Source organism: Stegodyphus dumicola, chromosome 1, assembly GCF_044657685.1.
Source record: "Stegodyphus dumicola isolate Sdum_Otavi_A_Nest chromosome 1, ASM4465768v1".
Taxonomy (NCBI): domain Eukaryota; kingdom Metazoa; phylum Arthropoda; class Arachnida; order Araneae; family Eresidae; genus Stegodyphus; species Stegodyphus dumicola.
Genome location: NC_140768.1, coordinates 162646912 through 162666220, shown reverse-complemented (window position 1 = coordinate 162666220; position 19309 = coordinate 162646912). Strand labels below are relative to the sequence as shown.

At 32.7% G+C, this 19309-nt stretch overlaps 1 protein-coding gene across 1 annotated transcript in view; it reads left to right on the top strand.

Annotated features, from left to right (window-relative positions):
• The window catches only part of LOC118185821 (uncharacterized), a 781755-nt gene that overhangs the window by 650619 nt on the left and 111827 nt on the right, over window positions 1-19309 (top strand). The window contains exon 7 of the mRNA XM_085822881.1: window positions 15070-15093. Within this exon, the coding sequence (XP_085679007.1) occupies window positions 15070-15093 (24 nt within the window). The remainder of the gene's footprint in view (window positions 1-15069; window positions 15094-19309) is intronic.

Below are 19309 nucleotides of genomic sequence, written 5' to 3'. Positions count from 1 at the left end.
TCCTGACTTGTCACCAATCGAACATGTGTGGGACGGGATTGGACGCCGTTTGCAGACTCTGCCCCTGCCTCGTTCAGAAGACGAACTGGGGCAAATGGTTGAAAGGGATTGGAGAGCCATGCCTCACGACACCATCCGCACTCTTATTGACTCTATGCCTAGACATGTTTCTTCGTGCATCGCTGTCCGCGGTGGTCCGACATCCTATTGAGCCGATGCCGTTCTCGCTCTGTATTCTGACTATTATTTTGAAATAAAGGTTACTTATTGCTGCTTGCTGTCTGTCTTTTTTCGAAATTTCATCTCTTTCTGACCACTTCTTCTTGGTGTTGCATTTTCAATGTCGAGCATTGTATATCGTTTTCATTTTCATTTAAGGTGGCTAAATCATCTTCTGATAAATCAAATTTAATATTATCCGATTCTGTTTCCCTTTCCAGTTTAGCGATCAGTCTCGTAACTGATGCTGTTAGCATTGCTTGCTTCGTTTTTTAGTGACTTTACCTTACCCATCTTAATAGCCAATATTCAATCCCTAATCTAACAATAATAAATACTTAAATCATAATCTATCTAAATATCAGTTATTTCCGGACTTCAGCGCCATTTAGAATTATTGTTTGTGTTTCTGATTTGTGTCTTCTTATTTTTACCTTCAACATTTAACAATATTTGATAAGAAAATATTTCTGCTTAACTTTCCTTGATGAAATCCACAGGACACTTGGATGTTTTGCCATTTTATTACACGGAAACCTTTTTTTACAGCTATTTATACTTTGTTTCCTAACAAAACAACATCCATCATTTATTAATATCGCTGCCACTACATCACCATCAAATAATCCGCAAAGCGGTAAGAAAAAACAATAAATATAAAATAAATAAAATAAATTTAATTTAATTTAATCTGAAAGCTTTCAGATTTTACATTACGCACAAATGGGCGTTCCTTTAACGTTTTGTGGGTCACCTTTCTTTATTTTATATCATGTACTTTGAACTTAAACCATAAAATTCAATTCAACAGCAATATCGCAAACAAATATTTAAGTGAGCCTATTTTTAGAATTTCCGGTACACAGTCTCGCGCGCTTGAGATAAAAATGTTCGACAATAAAACAAACTCCAGATTCCAAATGAGGGCTTCGAGATGCCATATTTGGGTGTAGGGTTACGTTATTCAAAATTGAATGGCTCTAGATACCGTGTGTGTTACCTTTATTTATTAAATATCATGTTCTTCGATCATAAACCGTGAAATTCACTACAAGAGCAATATCGCAAAATAATTTTAAATTGAGCCTATCTTTAGAATTTCCGATGCACAGTCTCTTTCTCGCACTGAAGATAAAAAAGTTTTTTGTGTACAACGTTGCCATAGCTCGCTTTGAAATCCTTCGGTTTCTTAATCAAAAATTCGTTAAAATTTTACAAAATATGAAATCGATAATAAAACAAATTTCAAATTTGGGTTTCTCCATGCAGATTTTTCCTTATTTAATTTCTTTAAATATAATACAACGTGATAAAACTTAGTGGCAACAATATGAAAAGTCAACCCACATTTATAGTGAACCAACGTAAAATGCCAAAACGAAATTAATAGTCCTTCAGGGCAAAAATTCTCTCATTGGACTAAAACATTGCGCCCTCTCTCGGCCAACAAATGAAGTGTAACAGGCTAATGGCTAAAGAATTACGTTCATTCTTATTAAAATTACTTTTAGAATTCATTTCAATCCAGACATAATACCATATATTCCGGCGTTAAACGCGCACTTTTATTGCAAAAAATAAGATCGAAATTTACGAGTACAATAATATATTAACAATAAGGAAAAAATCATCATACAAAAATTAGATTTTTACAGGTACGCTGTGCAAAATAAGGGAGAAAATAGTTTATACCTTCCGTTCTATTGCGCCGACTGACGAAATTCAAATTGCGATTTTCATGTCTCGAAAGCGCGACTTAGGATATGTATTAGATTTTTATATAGTATTGTCCTAATATAGGTATTTTGACACAAAATCGGACTTTTTCTGAAATGACATGCCAGTTTTTTCCATCGTTCGATTCTGTGACTCAAATTATGCTAAACTAAGTTTTCTGAAACTCGCACGAGTAGTTTTTAAAAAATTAGCTCTCAAAAGTTTAGGTCCTCCATGTTAATTAAATTTGATATATATATTATCTCACTTTTTTTTTTTTTTTTTTTTTTTTTTTTTTTTAATTAAACTGACTTGATTCCTTCTTTCAGAATTCGAAATTTAGGCTGAATCCAAATATAATTTATACATTTTTTATGATTTATTTTTAAAAGTTGTATTTTTAAATATTTATTTTAATTTTTGAAAAAATCGTTTGTATTTATAACCTATAAAATTTTTAACATAATCTTAACCTTCCAGTACGCGCGCTTGGTAATTTTACATGAGCACGCGCACGTTGTAAGTTCTTATGTTAGTGAGATGGAAATGCAATGATGTATTTCATTATAAAAAATTTTTAATTTATTATTTAATAATTATATTTTAAAATCGAAGCTAATTTTAATAATTAGACAGTAAAAAACGAAAACACCTTGGTAGGAAAAAAAGTAAGTTTAGCATTACTTACTTCTGCGAGGAAATTTACTGGTTGCAACAACGCATTTTAAACTAACCTTAATGTTTTTATTTATTTCTAAAAATTAGAAATTAAATAAGGAATGGAAATCGCTATTGTTTTCTTTTCCCATCCAAAGGTTTCCTTGTCTTCCTTTTCTTCATCAAATAATTTTTGAAGAATCCGAGCAAAATCAGCTGGTTGCACATATTTTTTTGCCATGAAAACCGATATAAAATTTACAGAGCCAAATGTATTCAAATTAAAATAATACACAACAATTAATAACACAAAATTACAAAATATTTGAGAAAAAATATTTTCCGAATTTTAAAACACGACCACGCGCGTTTCGTAACTTTTATGAAAAAGCTGACACGTAGCACAAAAGCCCAGTTAAAAAAAAGTCAAATGAATTCCTGTTGACACATTCCATGATGTGGGGAAGGGTAGAAAGGAGGAATAGAAATGACCTTCAGACGTCCCAGCTTCGATATGCGAAAAATGTGCATTAAAAAACTGAATTTGTCGTAAATTTTGCGCATACGCGCGTGCCGGAAAGTTAATGTAGATGTATTTCTGGGAACACCTGCAAAAAAATTAGTTTGTTATTCAAAATTTCCTAAGATATACGTGAATTTACATAATGGTACGTTTCGAAATTTGGCATATTTTTTAAATCGATGATAATGTCAAATGTTGTTTACGCACTTTGTTAAAATTATTTGAGAGTATGAATGGTGACATTTTTTCCGCTGGTGTGCAGTGAAAAAAAAAAGAAAGGAAAATAGATTGCTATAAATTAAGAAGCTTGCCAAGTGCCTTAATATTGGCGCAAACTGAAAAAAATGCGCCAAGATAATTTTTTAAATTTCTCACCAAAAATTAGGAAACTGAATATCTGGGCATAATTTGTGCGGTAGAATCGAAATATGCAAAAATAAATTGGCATATCATTTCAGAAAAAGTCAGATTTGGTGTCAAAATACCTAAATTAGAACAATGTTATTTATGAACTGAATAAATACCCGAAGTCTCGCTTTCGAGACACGAAAAGCGCAGTTTGAAATTTGTCAATCGGCTGAGTAGAACGGGAGATATAGAACTGTCCCCCACTTTCTTTTTCGCAGAGTACGTAAATGCTTTTTATCTAAAAGAAATAATATAGTTTATGAACTTAAAAATTTTCATTATCGGATAGCATGAAAAGTTCGTCACGTTCGTCTTCCGTTATGTCTTCAGGCACATCATCGGATTCTGTTTCATCTTCACCGTCACTGTTGCTCTGATCCAGAAATAAATAATCATCATTCGTCCCATCTTTCACCAACACGAAACATCCTTCCTGCAGGAGATTTCCGTTTTCTTTCGCAAACTGAATCACGCTGTATTTGAAAACAGCACCGTTGTTTCATTTGGCAGGAGTCATATTTACTACTAAAAGAAACACTAGATCAACTGTATTTCAACTAAAGCAAATGCGATTTATTAATGCCTTCGATGTTCACTTCCAAATCACGGCCTCTAATGACTACAGGAAGAGAAAAATATCTGACTCTAATTCCGCGAACTCATTTCCTCCTACACACGTATTGTTGCTTTTATCGCTAGTCAATTCAGTGCACCATTATTCGAATGACTAGGAAAAACCTTCGAAAGGTAAGAGAACGGTGCGCGTTATATACCGGAATACAGGGTCTTGAAATTCATTTAAATACCGCATATTTCGGCGTATAACCCACACCTTTAATTTCAAACTGTATTTTTTTAGTTTTGAGGTAAATTTGCCTTATAACGCCCACCCTTTTCCTTACGAATAAATCTGAAAGGTACATGTGCGGTGCTTTTATTTTCTGAAATCGCACATTCGAAGATTTTCCCCAGGCTTTTCAGCAATGGTATACTGAATTGACAAGTACCGTATTTGCCCGTGTATAAGCCGCACCGGCCTTATACGACGTACCCCTTTTTTAAGCTTATTTTTGAAGGATAATACTTTTATTACTGATCATTATAATGAATTTATAGTATTTTAAATATAAAGTAATACAAATACAAAGTAATACTTTCTGCAAGTACCCAATCTTGAAATTCCACACACCTAAAAGTCGTTCACAAGAATTGGAAAGCATGAACGAACCCAGCTGTGATCGTCGATGACAGCACATGCGCATTTACTGAACTCTACGTAACTAATATTCCCATACTTCACAAGGAAACAAGGAAAAAAAATTGCATAACTCCGAATTGAGAAAATATGCAGAAATGAATGTAATCAAACAGTGAGTTTCAACGTATAAGACGCAATGTCGTCGTATAAGACGCACCCAGTTTTTTAGACCTATTTTCAAAGGGAAAAAAGTGCGTCTTATACATCGGCAAATACAGTAATAAAGGGAACACCACGTGCTTGGAGAAAATGCTTGAAGGGTAAGTAATTCTGCAAAGAGGGTGGGCTGTATTAAAAGCAGGTGTGCACAAGAATGTTATTCTAGTGGTTCGAGAAAAAGGTGATATTATTTGAGATGATAATGCACTTCTGACCCAAATGAATTCACGCAAGTAGTACATTGATGCAGATTCTTCATTATTTAATTTCTCTAAATATAAGACAGGGCGATAATAATATAGGGTGGCAACGATTTGAAAAGTGATACCGCCTTTTAAAGTTTTCGACGCAAAATGCCGATTTCGAACGAATTGCCTCTTTGGACTAATAATAAATAAATAACTTTAAAGATTAAATGAAATTCAACAACTTATTTTATTGTTTTATTTTACAACATAATTCAAACTTCACACAACAGTCAATCGTACAATTAAAAATACTATAAGTCATGAAATATCTCTGGTTCTACTGGACCGATTATCGAAACTTAACTTACGTTTTCCTTACCTCGAAAGAGCGATTCAGGATATATTAGATTTACATATAGAATTGTTTTAACATAGGTTCTGATACAAAATCGATCACTTTCTGAAACAACACCCCAAGTTTTTTTTTTTTCCATATTTAGATTCTACAACCCAAATTATGCCAAAGTACCAAGTTTTGCACGAGTATTTTTAAAAAAATTAGCTCTCAGAATTTTAGATTCTCCATGTTAATTGAATTTGGTATATATTTATTAATATCTCTATTTTTTATTAAACTTATTTCATTCTTCCTTTCACATTTCGAAATTTCGGTTCATTCCAAATAAAACTCGTCCATTTTTTATGATTTATTTTTAAAATTTCTATTTTTAAATATTTTTATAAATTTTAGGAAAACAATTTTGAATTATAATCTAAGAAATTTTTACCATCATCTTAAAGTAGATGTATTTCTAAGCATACCTGCAAAAAATTAAGGTTTTTATTCAAAATTTCCTAACATATATGTGAATTTAAATTTTAGCGCGTCTGGAAATTTGCCGTATTTATTATAAAGGATAATAACGAAAATGTGGTTTACGCACTTTGTTAAAATTATTTGAAAGAATGAACGATGGACCTTTTTTCGCTCGTACGTCAATGAATAAAAAGGAAAGTTACTATAAATAATGGTTACTATAAATAAAGAATTTTGCCAAGCGAATTATTTTTAGCACAAACTGAAAAAAATGCGCCAAGATAAATTTCTAATTTCCTCCATAAATTTCTCACAAAAATTTACGAAATTGAATATCTAGGCATAATTTGAGTAAAAAAAATTTGGTATGTTATTTCAGAAAAAGTCCCATTTTATGTCGAAATACCTATGTTACAATAATGCTACATATAAATCTAATACATATCCTAAGTTGCGTTTTCGAGACATGGAAAACGCAAGTTAAATTTCGACAACCTGTCCATTAGAACGAGAGAGATAGAAATGTTCCCCCCCTTTTTTTTATACCATCATCATAAAGTAGTTCAAGGTGTACATGAACAATAATGATAGTTACGTTGTGTAAGTGTTGGAACAACTTCTCTTTTGGAAACAACGAATTGATCAGGTATCTATTACTGTATCAGAGACACTTTTATACCTTCCAATAAAAATATTGCGATATCAAAAAAGCGCAGTGAGGAATATGACTTAGATATATAACTCCGGACGATTCTTTACGCTATTATGTACTAAATACTAGCTGTTACCCGACATGCGTCGCGTTGCTACTTAAGGGGAGTCATCACCTTGACACACTCAAAAAATCGAATTTGATTTTTTATTTTTCCCCCCTTTTTTATTTTTACCTCCTAAAAACTGTAGGTATTTCTGAATCTGTTAGAACAAATGGCGTTACGATATTCAAATTCGAAACTTAAAAATTATGAAATAAAGAGAAAACTATTCTGAAGTGAATATTGCCAGATCGTACATTTAATTCATCACCTGACGTTTGTTAACATTTGTAAGCGCAGCTGCTTACGAACGTTCACTCGTAGATTGCTTTAATTTCAAAAATTCAGAAAAGAATGGGCCCTTAATTACGAAAGAGAAAGCAAGAAATGAAGGGAAAGAAACTTAGTGACGGTAAAACTCTCAGTGGAGAAGGTCGCCTTGCGGATGATATTATACACCAATTGACAATTCATTATGGAAATGAACTGCTATTAGAAAACATTTCAATTCTGTAAAAGATATGCAAAAAGCAGTGTGGGCAATATTTTACCACAAACGTTCAACCGACGTGGAACCTACTGTCAATTTTTGCCCAACAGGGGAGGATTCGTGGTGTATATATCAAAGAGCGAGTGCGAGTGAAAATCTGAAATCGTAACAAACATAAAAATTCAATTCCACCACCTGTAATGCATGCTATCAAAGATATATTTAAAAATCTTAACATGCCATTATTACTGAAAGTGTGTTTAGGAGGATATACACGGAATGCAAATGAATCGCTTTGATTTGGAAATTGTGTTCTAAAAATTCCGGGTGTGGCTATAATATTGTTAAGACAGCAGTGAATGAGGCAGTTAATATGTATAACGATGGTCAAGGTGGGGGATTACGTACTATGAATTCACTTGGATACCGAATTGGTGATAAAATGCAGTCAAGTTTACAGCAGACACTGTTCAACATCAGTCAGCCGAAATTAAAGGCAGAGATGTCTATGATAGATGCTAGCAGAGCAAGAAAAAGAGCCAAACTTGTTGCAGTAACAGTTGGTTGATGAACAAGAGGGTATGGTGTATGCAGCTGAGCTGTTTTAGTGTTATATGAGAGAAAATATATTGACAGTTTTGAAAAAATGGTGATTTTCATACTTGCGCGCACTCTTTGAAAAAATCTATCATAGCTATTGATTTAAAAATTTCAGGATAAGAACATGATGATATAGCTTAAAAATGCACCTATCGTTTTCTTTTGAAAAATTATTTTTTAAGTATTTGTATAATTTTACTTAAAATTTGTTTAATGCTTTTCTGTTTTCTAAAATCTTATTGTGACGGTGTTACTAATCTTTGATATTTTAAAATTTAAATAGGTGAAGAAATATACCTAATAATGTTTCATCAAAGAATTGTAAAAATTTTATTACTGTAACTAAATTTGTATTACTGTCAGTTTGCGCGCAGTGCTTCAGTACAAATTTTAAACTTTCGGAAAATACAGTTTTTTTTTCCTATATAAAACAAATACTTATATACTCTTAATAAAATAAATCAAGACAAATAATCATCTATGGACAGAGATGAAACACTGAAAATTTCATATATCTATGACCATAACAATTTGATTGATTAAAACTCAAAAATCAGCCAAAATTCCCACTTTTTGTGTTACGCAAAAGTGATGACTCCCCTTAAAGGAAAGAAAGTGTTTGTGTTTTAATTCTGTTTATGGAAGTACTTTTGGGATACACAATATATTTTGCTTTCCATCTGGTGCATCTATGAATAAATCGGAAAGTTATCCGGTGCATGGCCAGACCACCTACAGCCACCCATGCATGTATTTTCTGAATCTTCGAACGTACTCTAAACAAGAGTACGTTTTCCAGTCTTGTTTCCCGCTGCTCGTTTATTTCAGACGAACGGGCTTGAGCACTTCCTACTCGAACGTTTCCCAGTTCCGCTTCCCGTTGCTCGTTTGTTTCATACGAACGGGCTTAAGCAGTACCTACTCGAATATTTTCCAGTCTTTCTTTCTATTACTCGTTTGTTTCTGAAGATTGTGATGCCTCATCCTTTCGTGCTTCAGGTGCAGATCGAACAATCGATTTTCGTTTTGGTGGCTTGACTGATTTCGAAGCGAAAGTAATGCTTGGTGACGACCGTTTTCTACAAATTCTCTTTCAGAAAGCAAAGAACATGCAAGTGATGCAATAAAACCCATGTTAATGCGTGAAAAATTAAATATTTTGCGCTTTGCTGAACGATAACATACTTTAAAATATTTTAATTTGGGCATTGGCAGCATTTGTCTTAAATATACAAATTTGTTTATTAAATTCAACACAAATTAATATTATTGCGTTTTTCCGAGTGGCAGTACAATTTTTTTATATCGCCGAGTTTCAGATTAAATTTGAAATGTACGCTTCATACGCTTTGCAGACTGGCAACACAAAGCTTTTAATTCGCTGAGTTTTTAATCAAAAGTTCGTTAAATTAGCGTAAAATATATGTATATAAAGAATGCGGACCCCCATGGAGTGGTGCTTGAGAAATCTTACGTAGATGGTGACCTTCTTCTTGTTTTGAAGGTCGAGTGTTTTAAGTTTTATAAAGATCAGAGTTAAACTGTAGATTTGTATAAAAGACAAACAAACATTCATTTACATACAGGGTTAGCATAAATAATTCAATCATTTTGAAAAGTTTTACAGGTACGCACATAAATGTATGGAAAGAACCACAAACTCGTCAATTTTCACTTTTTCACCAAGTTTCCCGGATAAGTGGAACGTCGCTTTCATCGCTAAATATCATGTTCTTTGTGGCGAAATCTTCGTCTTCCAATGTTGGCGTAAAAATCTAGTTGACGGGGGTAACTCTCCGGCTTTAATTGTTGCAGGGGCTACAAACCTTCAACACAGTTTTTTGTGCTGTTCCGAATATCTGTTCAATTAGCAGGACAACCATCTGGTCAACAATGCTACAAAATGTATGGAATGAGCTCGATTATCTTCTAGACGCGTGTCGTGTCATCAAAGGGGCACATACTGAATATTTGTAAGAGGGTGTACAAACTTGGTGAGTGTGTTGTTCTTTTCATATACTTTCATGTGTGTATGTGAAATACGTTTGAAAATATAGCCTTTTCTGAACGAATGAATCATTTATGCTAACCCTGTATAACGAGATTCAATCGTATTTAGTGAATTGAAAAAATCGAGAATGTAAAGCAATAAATATTAAGAAGCAAAGTCGACTGCACACAAAGAAAAAATCTGAAAGGTTTCAGATTTTAAATTACGTCCAAAGGGACTTTTTTTAACACTTTGTGCGCTATCTTTGTTTACTAAATATTATGTTCTTTGAACTTAAAGCATTAAATTCAGTTCAATAGAAATATCGCAAAAACATTTTAAATTAAGATGTAGAATTTCCGATACACAGATCCACGCGCTGGAGATAAAAATGTTTTTCTGTACAACGTTGCCGTGGCTCGCTTTCAAATCGTTGAGTTTATTAATCAAAAATTCGTTAAAGTTTTACAAACTATGAAATCGATAATAAAACGAATTCCAAATAAGAGCTACCAGATGCCCATATTCGGTGAAAGATTACGTTCTTCAAAACTGTATGGCTCTAGGTACCGTGGTTTTAACAGAATGCGAGCTACATACATACATTTATGCAGATTTTTCATTATTTAATTTCATTAACTCTTTCCGGCACACTACCTTTTAAAGTCGGAGTTTTGATTAAAAAAAAAAAGATAGGCAGTCTAAATAGGCCTAAAAGAGTACACAAGTAAAATGTTGTGAAGATAGCACTTATCATTTTAATTCTGTGGGTGTGCCCAAAGTGGGCACACTGATTGAATAGAGCTTCGAAAAGAGTGCTCAAACGAGTATTGTTGTCAATGAACTGACCGATGAGATGCGGAGAAACAAAGAATACAGACTCTCAGTTGTCCTAGACTATCGGTGAGCCCGGTCTGGGCACATCTAGGGTTCGCCGTTTGATTTTAGGAAAGATTTCAAGGTAAAAATTTAAAACTAATATAGAATAAGGAGATTATCATACAGCCAAAAAATAACATAGAAGTTTCTTTTCAAACAATTCCTTTTATACCCTAAAAAAATCTGGAAGTTTTCTATGAAAAATGAGGGTCTTAAGAAACTAAACATGGCTAATATATATGTGGTGTTTTGTGTTGAGCTGTCATCTACTATAAATAAAGAAGGTTCAGAGTAACCTATAGTAACCTATAAATCCTTTTTTATTCAATTTTTCTGTGCGTACAGAAGAAAATTTTTAGGTGTGTCCAGACCGGACACACTGTGGCGCAAAGGTTTAAACATAATACAGAGCGATAATATTTGGGGGCAACAATTTGAAAAGTGAACTGCCATTTCAGCGCGAAATGCCAAAACGAAATTCATAGTCGTTCTGGGCAAATTGCTCCTTTGGACTTAAAAAAATATATACTTCAGTGACTGCAGTGCCCCATTCGTTTTTTCGTATCGATTAACATGAACGCGTATATGCTAAAAGTGATTTATAACTTGGATACTTTCACGCCCATAATCCACTCATTTGCAGACGCAATTCCTTGTAACAAAGAATCGATGGACAAGCGGTCTTCCAATAATACTGGAATTTCATCAAAAATACATTAGGAGACCCTCGTTAATGAAGAACAAAAATTGGAAAAATCTCTCTTCGCTGAGACCGCCGTGGAAATTAATCTGTATTAAAAGGTAATTATAGCTCACTTAGGCGCTACGTTTTAATGCTTTTCGCAAACGGTCCGTTTCGTTTTTGCTTTTTCTTCGTTTGCCTTTTCTCCTTGATGACTCTTGTTTTAGACTCATGTTGTTCAGGACACTGAAATGGTTCAGAAAACGGGAAGTAAATCAGAGTGTGCATGAGGCGCTTGTTATTTGCCACCTAACAAGTTATATACTTCCTGGTAATTTTCGTATCGAACTTAATAAAAGGATTCTGTTTCGTGTTTATGACTGGATCCCAGCTACGTTTCATCTTGGCGTGATGCAGCTGTAAGTACACCCTGTACACACAAAAAAAGTTTAATATAAACATTTACATTACGCCCAAAAGGGCTTTTTTAACGATTTTTGTATTTATTAAATATCATATTGTTCGCACTTAAACCAAAAAATTCAATTCAACGGCAATATCACAAAATAATTTTAAAACGAGCGTATCTTTAAAATTTCCGATACACACAGTCTCGCGCGCTGTCTGTACAACGTTGCCATGGCTCGCTTTGAAATCCTTGAGTTTTCTTAATCAAAAATTCGTTAACGTTTTACAAAATACAAATTCGATAATAAAACAAATTTCAAATTTGGGCTTCCAGATGCCTATATTCGCAGTAGGAATACGTCATTCAAAATTGGGTGGCTCTGGGTACCGTTGTTTTATCACAGTGCAAGAAACATACATACATTTATGCAGAGTCCTAATTATTTAATTTCTTTAAACATAATACAAGGCGATAATGTTCGGTGGCAACAGTTTGAAAAGTGAAACTTATATTCAGAGTCATTTGACGCAGAATCGCAAAACGAAAACAATAGTCCCTCAGGGACAAAGCCCCTTTGGAATAAAACAGAACTTTTTCAGAAACGATTCAGCGCCGCCTACCTAATGCACATGCGCTACAGATTAACATTTTCATTAAAAACTGAAAGATATAGAAAAACATAAAATGCCGAGTACAGTTGAAAGAATTTTAAACAAAATTTTTACAATTAAAATTACATTTTCTGCTCAAAAACAAGCTAATAACTTAAATGATAATTCCAGAATCAATTAAGCATAATTTAATTCGCAGCAATAATAGAAGGCGTTACTTTGTTGTTGCGAAGCTTAGTTTCTCTAGATTGGCAACGAATGTAATATTCTGCTAAGTTTCAAATGTAAACAAATACGGCTATAATGGTAAAAAAAAAATTAGGCTTAGCCGAACTTAAAAAACTTTTAAATTCTTAATAGTTCCACAATTATTACATGCAGGTTAACTAAAGGCATAAAAAACCTTAACCGGAAGATAAGAACAAGATAATTCAATCATTTCTAAAGAAAAAATGCACGATTTACAAACATATAAGACTAAAGAAACTGAGCTCATGGAGCCAAGTAACAGAGCGAAAATATATATACGTATATTTATATACTTTTAGTGCGACCGCTTGCGACCAAAATGGGAGATGCACATCTACATGTTATAGCAGCCCTACATATAAAATTTCAACGTTCTCATAGTACTCGATTTTGAGTTATGCGAGATGCATACTTACATACGTACGTACAGACGCCAGGAAAATAATCTCTTCAGAATTCATTTTAAATCAGTTGTATATTTTTTTTTGGGGGGGAACAGTCGTTTATTCTGTCCTTACGTACAGATGTCGCGCAAAAACATCATTAAATTGCATTCGATAGCGGTCAAAATGTATATTTTCGTTGAAATATGATACCCGAAATTTTTCGCGATTGCAATACTTCCTTTTTACTTCGTACAAGGAAGCAAAAAGGGCATAACGAGCTTCGGAAACAAACTGGCAACGGGAAGCAAGGCTGGAAAAGGTTTGAAGAGGTACTGCTCGAGCCCGTTCTTATGCAGCAAACGAAGAACGGGAAGCAAGATTCGAAAATATTCGAGAACACGCTGCTAGAGCTAGACGAACGGCAAGCTGAATTAAATGTTGGTGCATTCAGTTAGGGTGCTGAGTCCAGGCTTCATCCAAGTGTGGAAAGATGATAAAGGTTTGGAAATATGGATAGATTATAATGTACGGCGGAGCCCTCGAATTGAAGAATGAAGAAAGAAGAATGCTCCTATGTGGGTAGAAAAGTGAAATTGCCCGCACCAGATGGCAAATAATAATAAAAAGAAATATTGTGCATCCAAAAGCATTTCAGTAAAGAGAATTAAAACACAAACACTTTCTTTCCTTTATGTAGCACTGCAAGGCATGCCGGGTAATAGCTAGTAATACATAAAACTCAAATTTAAATATCGCAGACGAATCTGCGGTTCTTCCATGCATTCAAATGGTACAGTATTTACAGAAAACCCTTTATTTTAAACCAATTTCCTTCAAGCAATCATACATAAGCGAAGCGTGATTAACAAACCCATTACTAATAAAAGTTTTATAAATGAGAAAATGTTGGTGAGACATTGCTATTTATATTTAACTAGCGAAACTACCCGCTGGCAGTTAAGTTAGATTGAGAGTAATGTATACAATAACAGACAGAACGATACCAATGTACTCCGTGTCTAATAACGATGCAAAAATTGCGATTCGTAATCATACATTTTCCAGTCTGATACTATTTGGAACTCGCATAAAAATTTACATAGAAAAATAAGATAATTCTCTCTCATTGAATCAGAAAAAATGGCGCGCAGTTTTTAATGATTTTCGTCTTTCTAATCAAATGGTCGTAAAGGCTCAAGTCCCATCCAATACTTCACCTATATTCAATTTTAGACGATTAAATGTGGCAAGAAATGGACCACAATTTATTGGAAATCAGTAACGCGAACAAACAAATACACAAAGAAAGATTCTTCTGTATATGTATAGATTTTGTAAAATTTACAAATTTTTTGTTTAACAAACTCTACGATTTGAAGGCGAGCAGTAACAACACTTTTTGAAATAAAGCATTTTTATCTCCAAAGCGCGAGACTGTTGCCACTCGGAAAAATGAAAGCAAAAATGAGCGCTTTCAAAGTTTTTTAATTAATATTTCGGTTGATTAAAATCGTACGAAGATGGGAACAGTCCAAATGGCTTCTCGTGAATTTTTGGAATCTGGAATAATGTATTTAATGTTTCGCAATGCTATTTTTATTTCATCATAAAACTTAAAAATGTTTGGTTAACAAACTCTAGGATCTGGAAGTGATCAGTGGCAATAATTTTCGAAATAAAGCATATTTTCATCTCCGGCTTGCAAGACTGTTGCCACTCGGAAAAATGAGGGCGAAAATGATCGTTTTTCCGAGTTTTTAATTAATACCTCTGATTTTAGCTACTTTTTTTTAGAAAAAAAGTGGACGTCGACCTTTCCCAGGATCCAGAAAAAAAATCGTAGAAAGTTTGGCGACGATAGCAATGACTGAGTTGTTAGAGGACAAACAAACAGACTTTCTTCTATATATATATATATATAGAGAGAGAGAGAGAGAGACTATTATGTATCGCTGCTTTCTTGCTTGTAATGTAAACTGTTCCTTTTGTGAAAATATATTTTACCTACTGATATTCATGTACTATTCAGTTCTATGTTCTTCTTATTAATGGTAATCATTCTTTGTTTTCCAGATTTCGACAGACCCCAAGCAGAAGGTGAGTAAACTATTCCATTATTTAATCTGTTTCTTTTATCTCTGTTTTTCTATTATGCTTAAAGTAAGCGGTAAGCTAATTATACATCGTTTCATTTTTAAATTATGCACGGTTACAGTTTTTTGTCTTGCCATTTATTAAGTGCTTCAAATGAATGCTATTCTATAAAAGTGAAGCAAAAACCTGTGTTAGGCGTAGATTTTTAGCCATAGAAACTATCGATTTTGAGTGCGAACAAAGCCTTTCTTCATCAGGAGTAAAGAAATCTGCAACTGAAAAAACAAGTTACAAATATATTTGTACCCTAAAAAAGACGAGAGAGTAGCGTTATCTGTCAGTAGAAATAATAACGAAAATTTAGGCTAATGGTGATTTAAAAACGTTAGGTACGATCAACGACTTCATATAGCAGGTAGACGGCTCATTCCACAGGGAATTCTCTTGCTAGCGAGCCTCAACATATGCCACGTGATTTATGGTCTTGGCGCTCTTGGGGAATGATAGCTTAGGCTATCCATCGACGGTTTGGCGAGCTTTTGATATGGTAGGGAGTGTTTTTTATTTCTGTCTGCTGGCAGTCGGCAGATAACGATCTCAAATTAGATTATTCCCTTTTTTGCAATTATTTTTAGATATAACTTAATGTTTTTCCCTGAATATTTTATCTATATGTTCAATAATCACTTTAAATAATTTGCACCGTTGTTTAAGATATTTAGGTTAAATAATTTTAGGAAGAAAATCTAAAATAAATAATAAAATTTGAGATGGAAAGTTTGTTTTTTGAATAACATTTAAAAATTAAAATAGTAAAAATTAATTGCAATACTGTTATATTTGAGGGGGTAAAAAATATCGTTTATTTTTAATGCATTGCATCCCAAAGAGAAAATTTTTTTTTTTTTTTTTTTTTTTTTTTTTTTTTTTTTTTTTTTTGGATACGGTATTAATTTTTTAAAAAAAATTAGCTTGTAAAACCATAGAAATCTGTATAGATATATAAAGAATGTCATATATACTTTTAAAAAATCCGATGTGTACACCACGTGACTTCCTTGTACGGAATATTAAATTATACGCATTTTTCTTGCATTTCATTTAAACTTATTAGATTGAATTAAACCTACTTCGCCGACAGCGCATAAACCACAACAGAATAAATGCATTCTTTAAAATTCACTTTGTTTACCATAGCGACACTCTGACGCTAGGTTTACTTAACAGTATTATATTTCATTCATATTATAACTCAGAATGCACAAAATTTATATCATTTAAAGAATTATCTATTCGTTGCCACATGTTCTATTCAAATACTATAATAAAGCTAGAACGATGTATAAAAGAAATTAAGCAAACAAAACAAAAAGAAACAGTTTTTCACAGACGATTGAGTATTTCTCATTCAATTAATTCAGTTTTCCCTTCGCGACAAGGCAAAAATACATAAAAACTCAAAATATCTGTATTAAAAATTACGAAGTAAACCTTAAACGCTTATTTCCTCAAAAAAATTCCAGAAAGGATTAAGCATGATTTAAATAATAAATGAAGGCGTTATCTTTGTTGTTGCGAAGCTAAGTTTCTCTAGATTGCCAACAAATCCGCTATCCTGCTGTTTCAAATGTAAACAAGAAGAACGGCCGCCATCGGAAACATTATTAGGCTTAGCGGCACTTAAACAATTTTAAAATTGCTGATAATTCTAAAAATATTGCATACAGATTTACTAAAGGCATAAAAACCTTAACCGGAAGATAAGAACAACATAATTCAATCATTTTTAAAGCAAAAAATGTACAATTTACAAACATATAAGAGTAAAACAACTGAGATCACTGAGCCGGGTAACAGAGTGGATGTATATATAAATATATTTATATACGTTTGGTGCGGCAGATTGAAACCAAAGTACGAGGTGCACATCTACATGTTATAGCAGTCCTATATACAAAATTTTAACGTTCTGAGGCTACTCGTTTTTGAGTTATGCGAGATACGTACGGGCACGTACGTATATACGTTCGTGCAGACGCCACGAAAAATTCTCTTCAGAATTCATTTTAAAGCAGTTTTATAATTTTTTGGAGGAAAAGTGTGTTTTATTCTGTCCTTACGTACAGATATCACGGAAATACATCGTTAAATTGCATTTGAAAGAGGTCAAAATGCGATATTTTCGTTGAAATATGCTGCCTGAAACTTTTCGCGATTACAATACTTCCTTTTTACTTCGTACAAGGAAGTAAAAATGAATACATAAAACAGTGTAATTAAAATACAAACTACAAATTAAAAATATATGCTTTTATTTTAACAAATACAGGGTTTAAATAAAACTGACTTTTTCACAGAAGGAAAAAAAAAGTTTTATGAATAGAAAATGAAAACTAGTAAAGATATAATGAAGAGAGCCTCATTCTAACCTGCAAAATTTAACTCAGATGTAGTTTTGATGGTTTTCTTTTACAAACTGTATATATTGTTTGTATGCAACAAAAAGTTAAGGACTGTTTTCAAGAATTTTTTTTAAAATTTAACTCCTACTAAAAATCTTAATACACACTTAATCCTCATTATAAATTAAAGAAAATTCTATAGCCTTTTCTTTTTTTTTTTTTTTTTTTTTTTTTTTTTTTGTAAGTAAGTGAGAAGGGAAATTAAATAATGTTGGAATTGCTGTGGCCTTTAACCAGGTGCTTCCAAACTTTGTTCTGTCGAAGCAGTCTGGTATAAAATGTTTCGAACATAACTTTGACTACTTGGTTACTTTAAAGTTTTCACGTCGCAGTTACACTTCCCATTGTTTTTGTCTTTCTAGAGAAACTATAACAGAAAGAGGGGGGGGGAACTTAATTGTGCTAAAGTAGCAAATGAAGTATTAAATTACACACATATGTATGCCAGGTCATACAGGTGTACTGCAAAAGAATGGTAATTTTTCAGAATCGTTTAAGAATTCTTTAAATACATGCTGAAAAATATCATGAAATTTTAAAAGTGTAGTGATTTTTCAATGGAAGGAAATGTAAATATACCTAAAACTAGACAATAATCAAGACAATAATGTAATTGTCTGTATATGGGGGGGGCATTTTCCCCCTTAATTTTTTATTACATGAGAATTCTTATTTTGTAATTCTGCATTGAAATGGAAATCAAAAGGGTCCTTTTTGGACCCTTTTGATGACCTTTTTGAACCTTAAAGTTCTCTTAAAATTCTTTTACAATAGGACTTAATTCAAAAACAGAATTTGTAATACATCAACTTACAGGTCAAAAGGTGCCTTCTGGAGAAAAGAGGCCAAGTGCAAATTTAAAAGAAAATTTGAGTCACTTTCAAATTAGATTGTTGATGATGGTAGATGGAAAAAAAATTCTTATTGAATATGTATCAAACGATAACAAACTTCAACTCAGTATTTATCATTAGGATTAAACAAAACAAACCGATATTATAGTTAAAAATTCTCTCTCTCTCTTTTTTTTTAAATAATTACTATTTAAAACATTGTAAATTTTCACATCATATTTTTTCAATTACGATAAATTTCCAACAGCATCGTAAAATACACACAGAATTATAGTCCAGATTATTTTTATTTTAATTGGTTTTATAGAAAATAATGATAAAGCACTGAGCTTTACAAAAGGAATCTGAATTTTAAAATAATGCTGTTAAATGTTTATGTTCAATATTGTATGAATCAAGATTTTCAGCTTTTTTTAACAAAGTATTTCTGGAACAAAATATGATAATTACTTACTTAATTAACAAAGTATCCCAGAATCTTTTCTCAATTATTTAATTATAATAATAACATTTTTCTTTTTATATCGCAGGCAGTACTTGTTTACGAAGCCGAAACACGTACGACTTCGCGAAAAAAGGTTAGTGCCAATTGGCACTTTCCTTTTCCTCTTTCTATTTCAACGAAGTACACAGAAAAAGAATATAAAATTCAATTATTTGTAAAGGGTGATTCCAGTAAATAGTGTCAGAGTATTTAATACATTTTGATGGTAATAATACATGTTGAAAATGTCATATACAGCGGCAATTTTCTTATACAATATGGCTGAAACTTTCCAACCAATTCAACAGAGATAATAAAATGACAAAAATACTAGAAATAAAATAATAAATCCTGCAGTTTTAACTTACCTATGGAAGGTTACAGGTCCTCCTTTTAGAAAACTTTCTTTACATCCATAG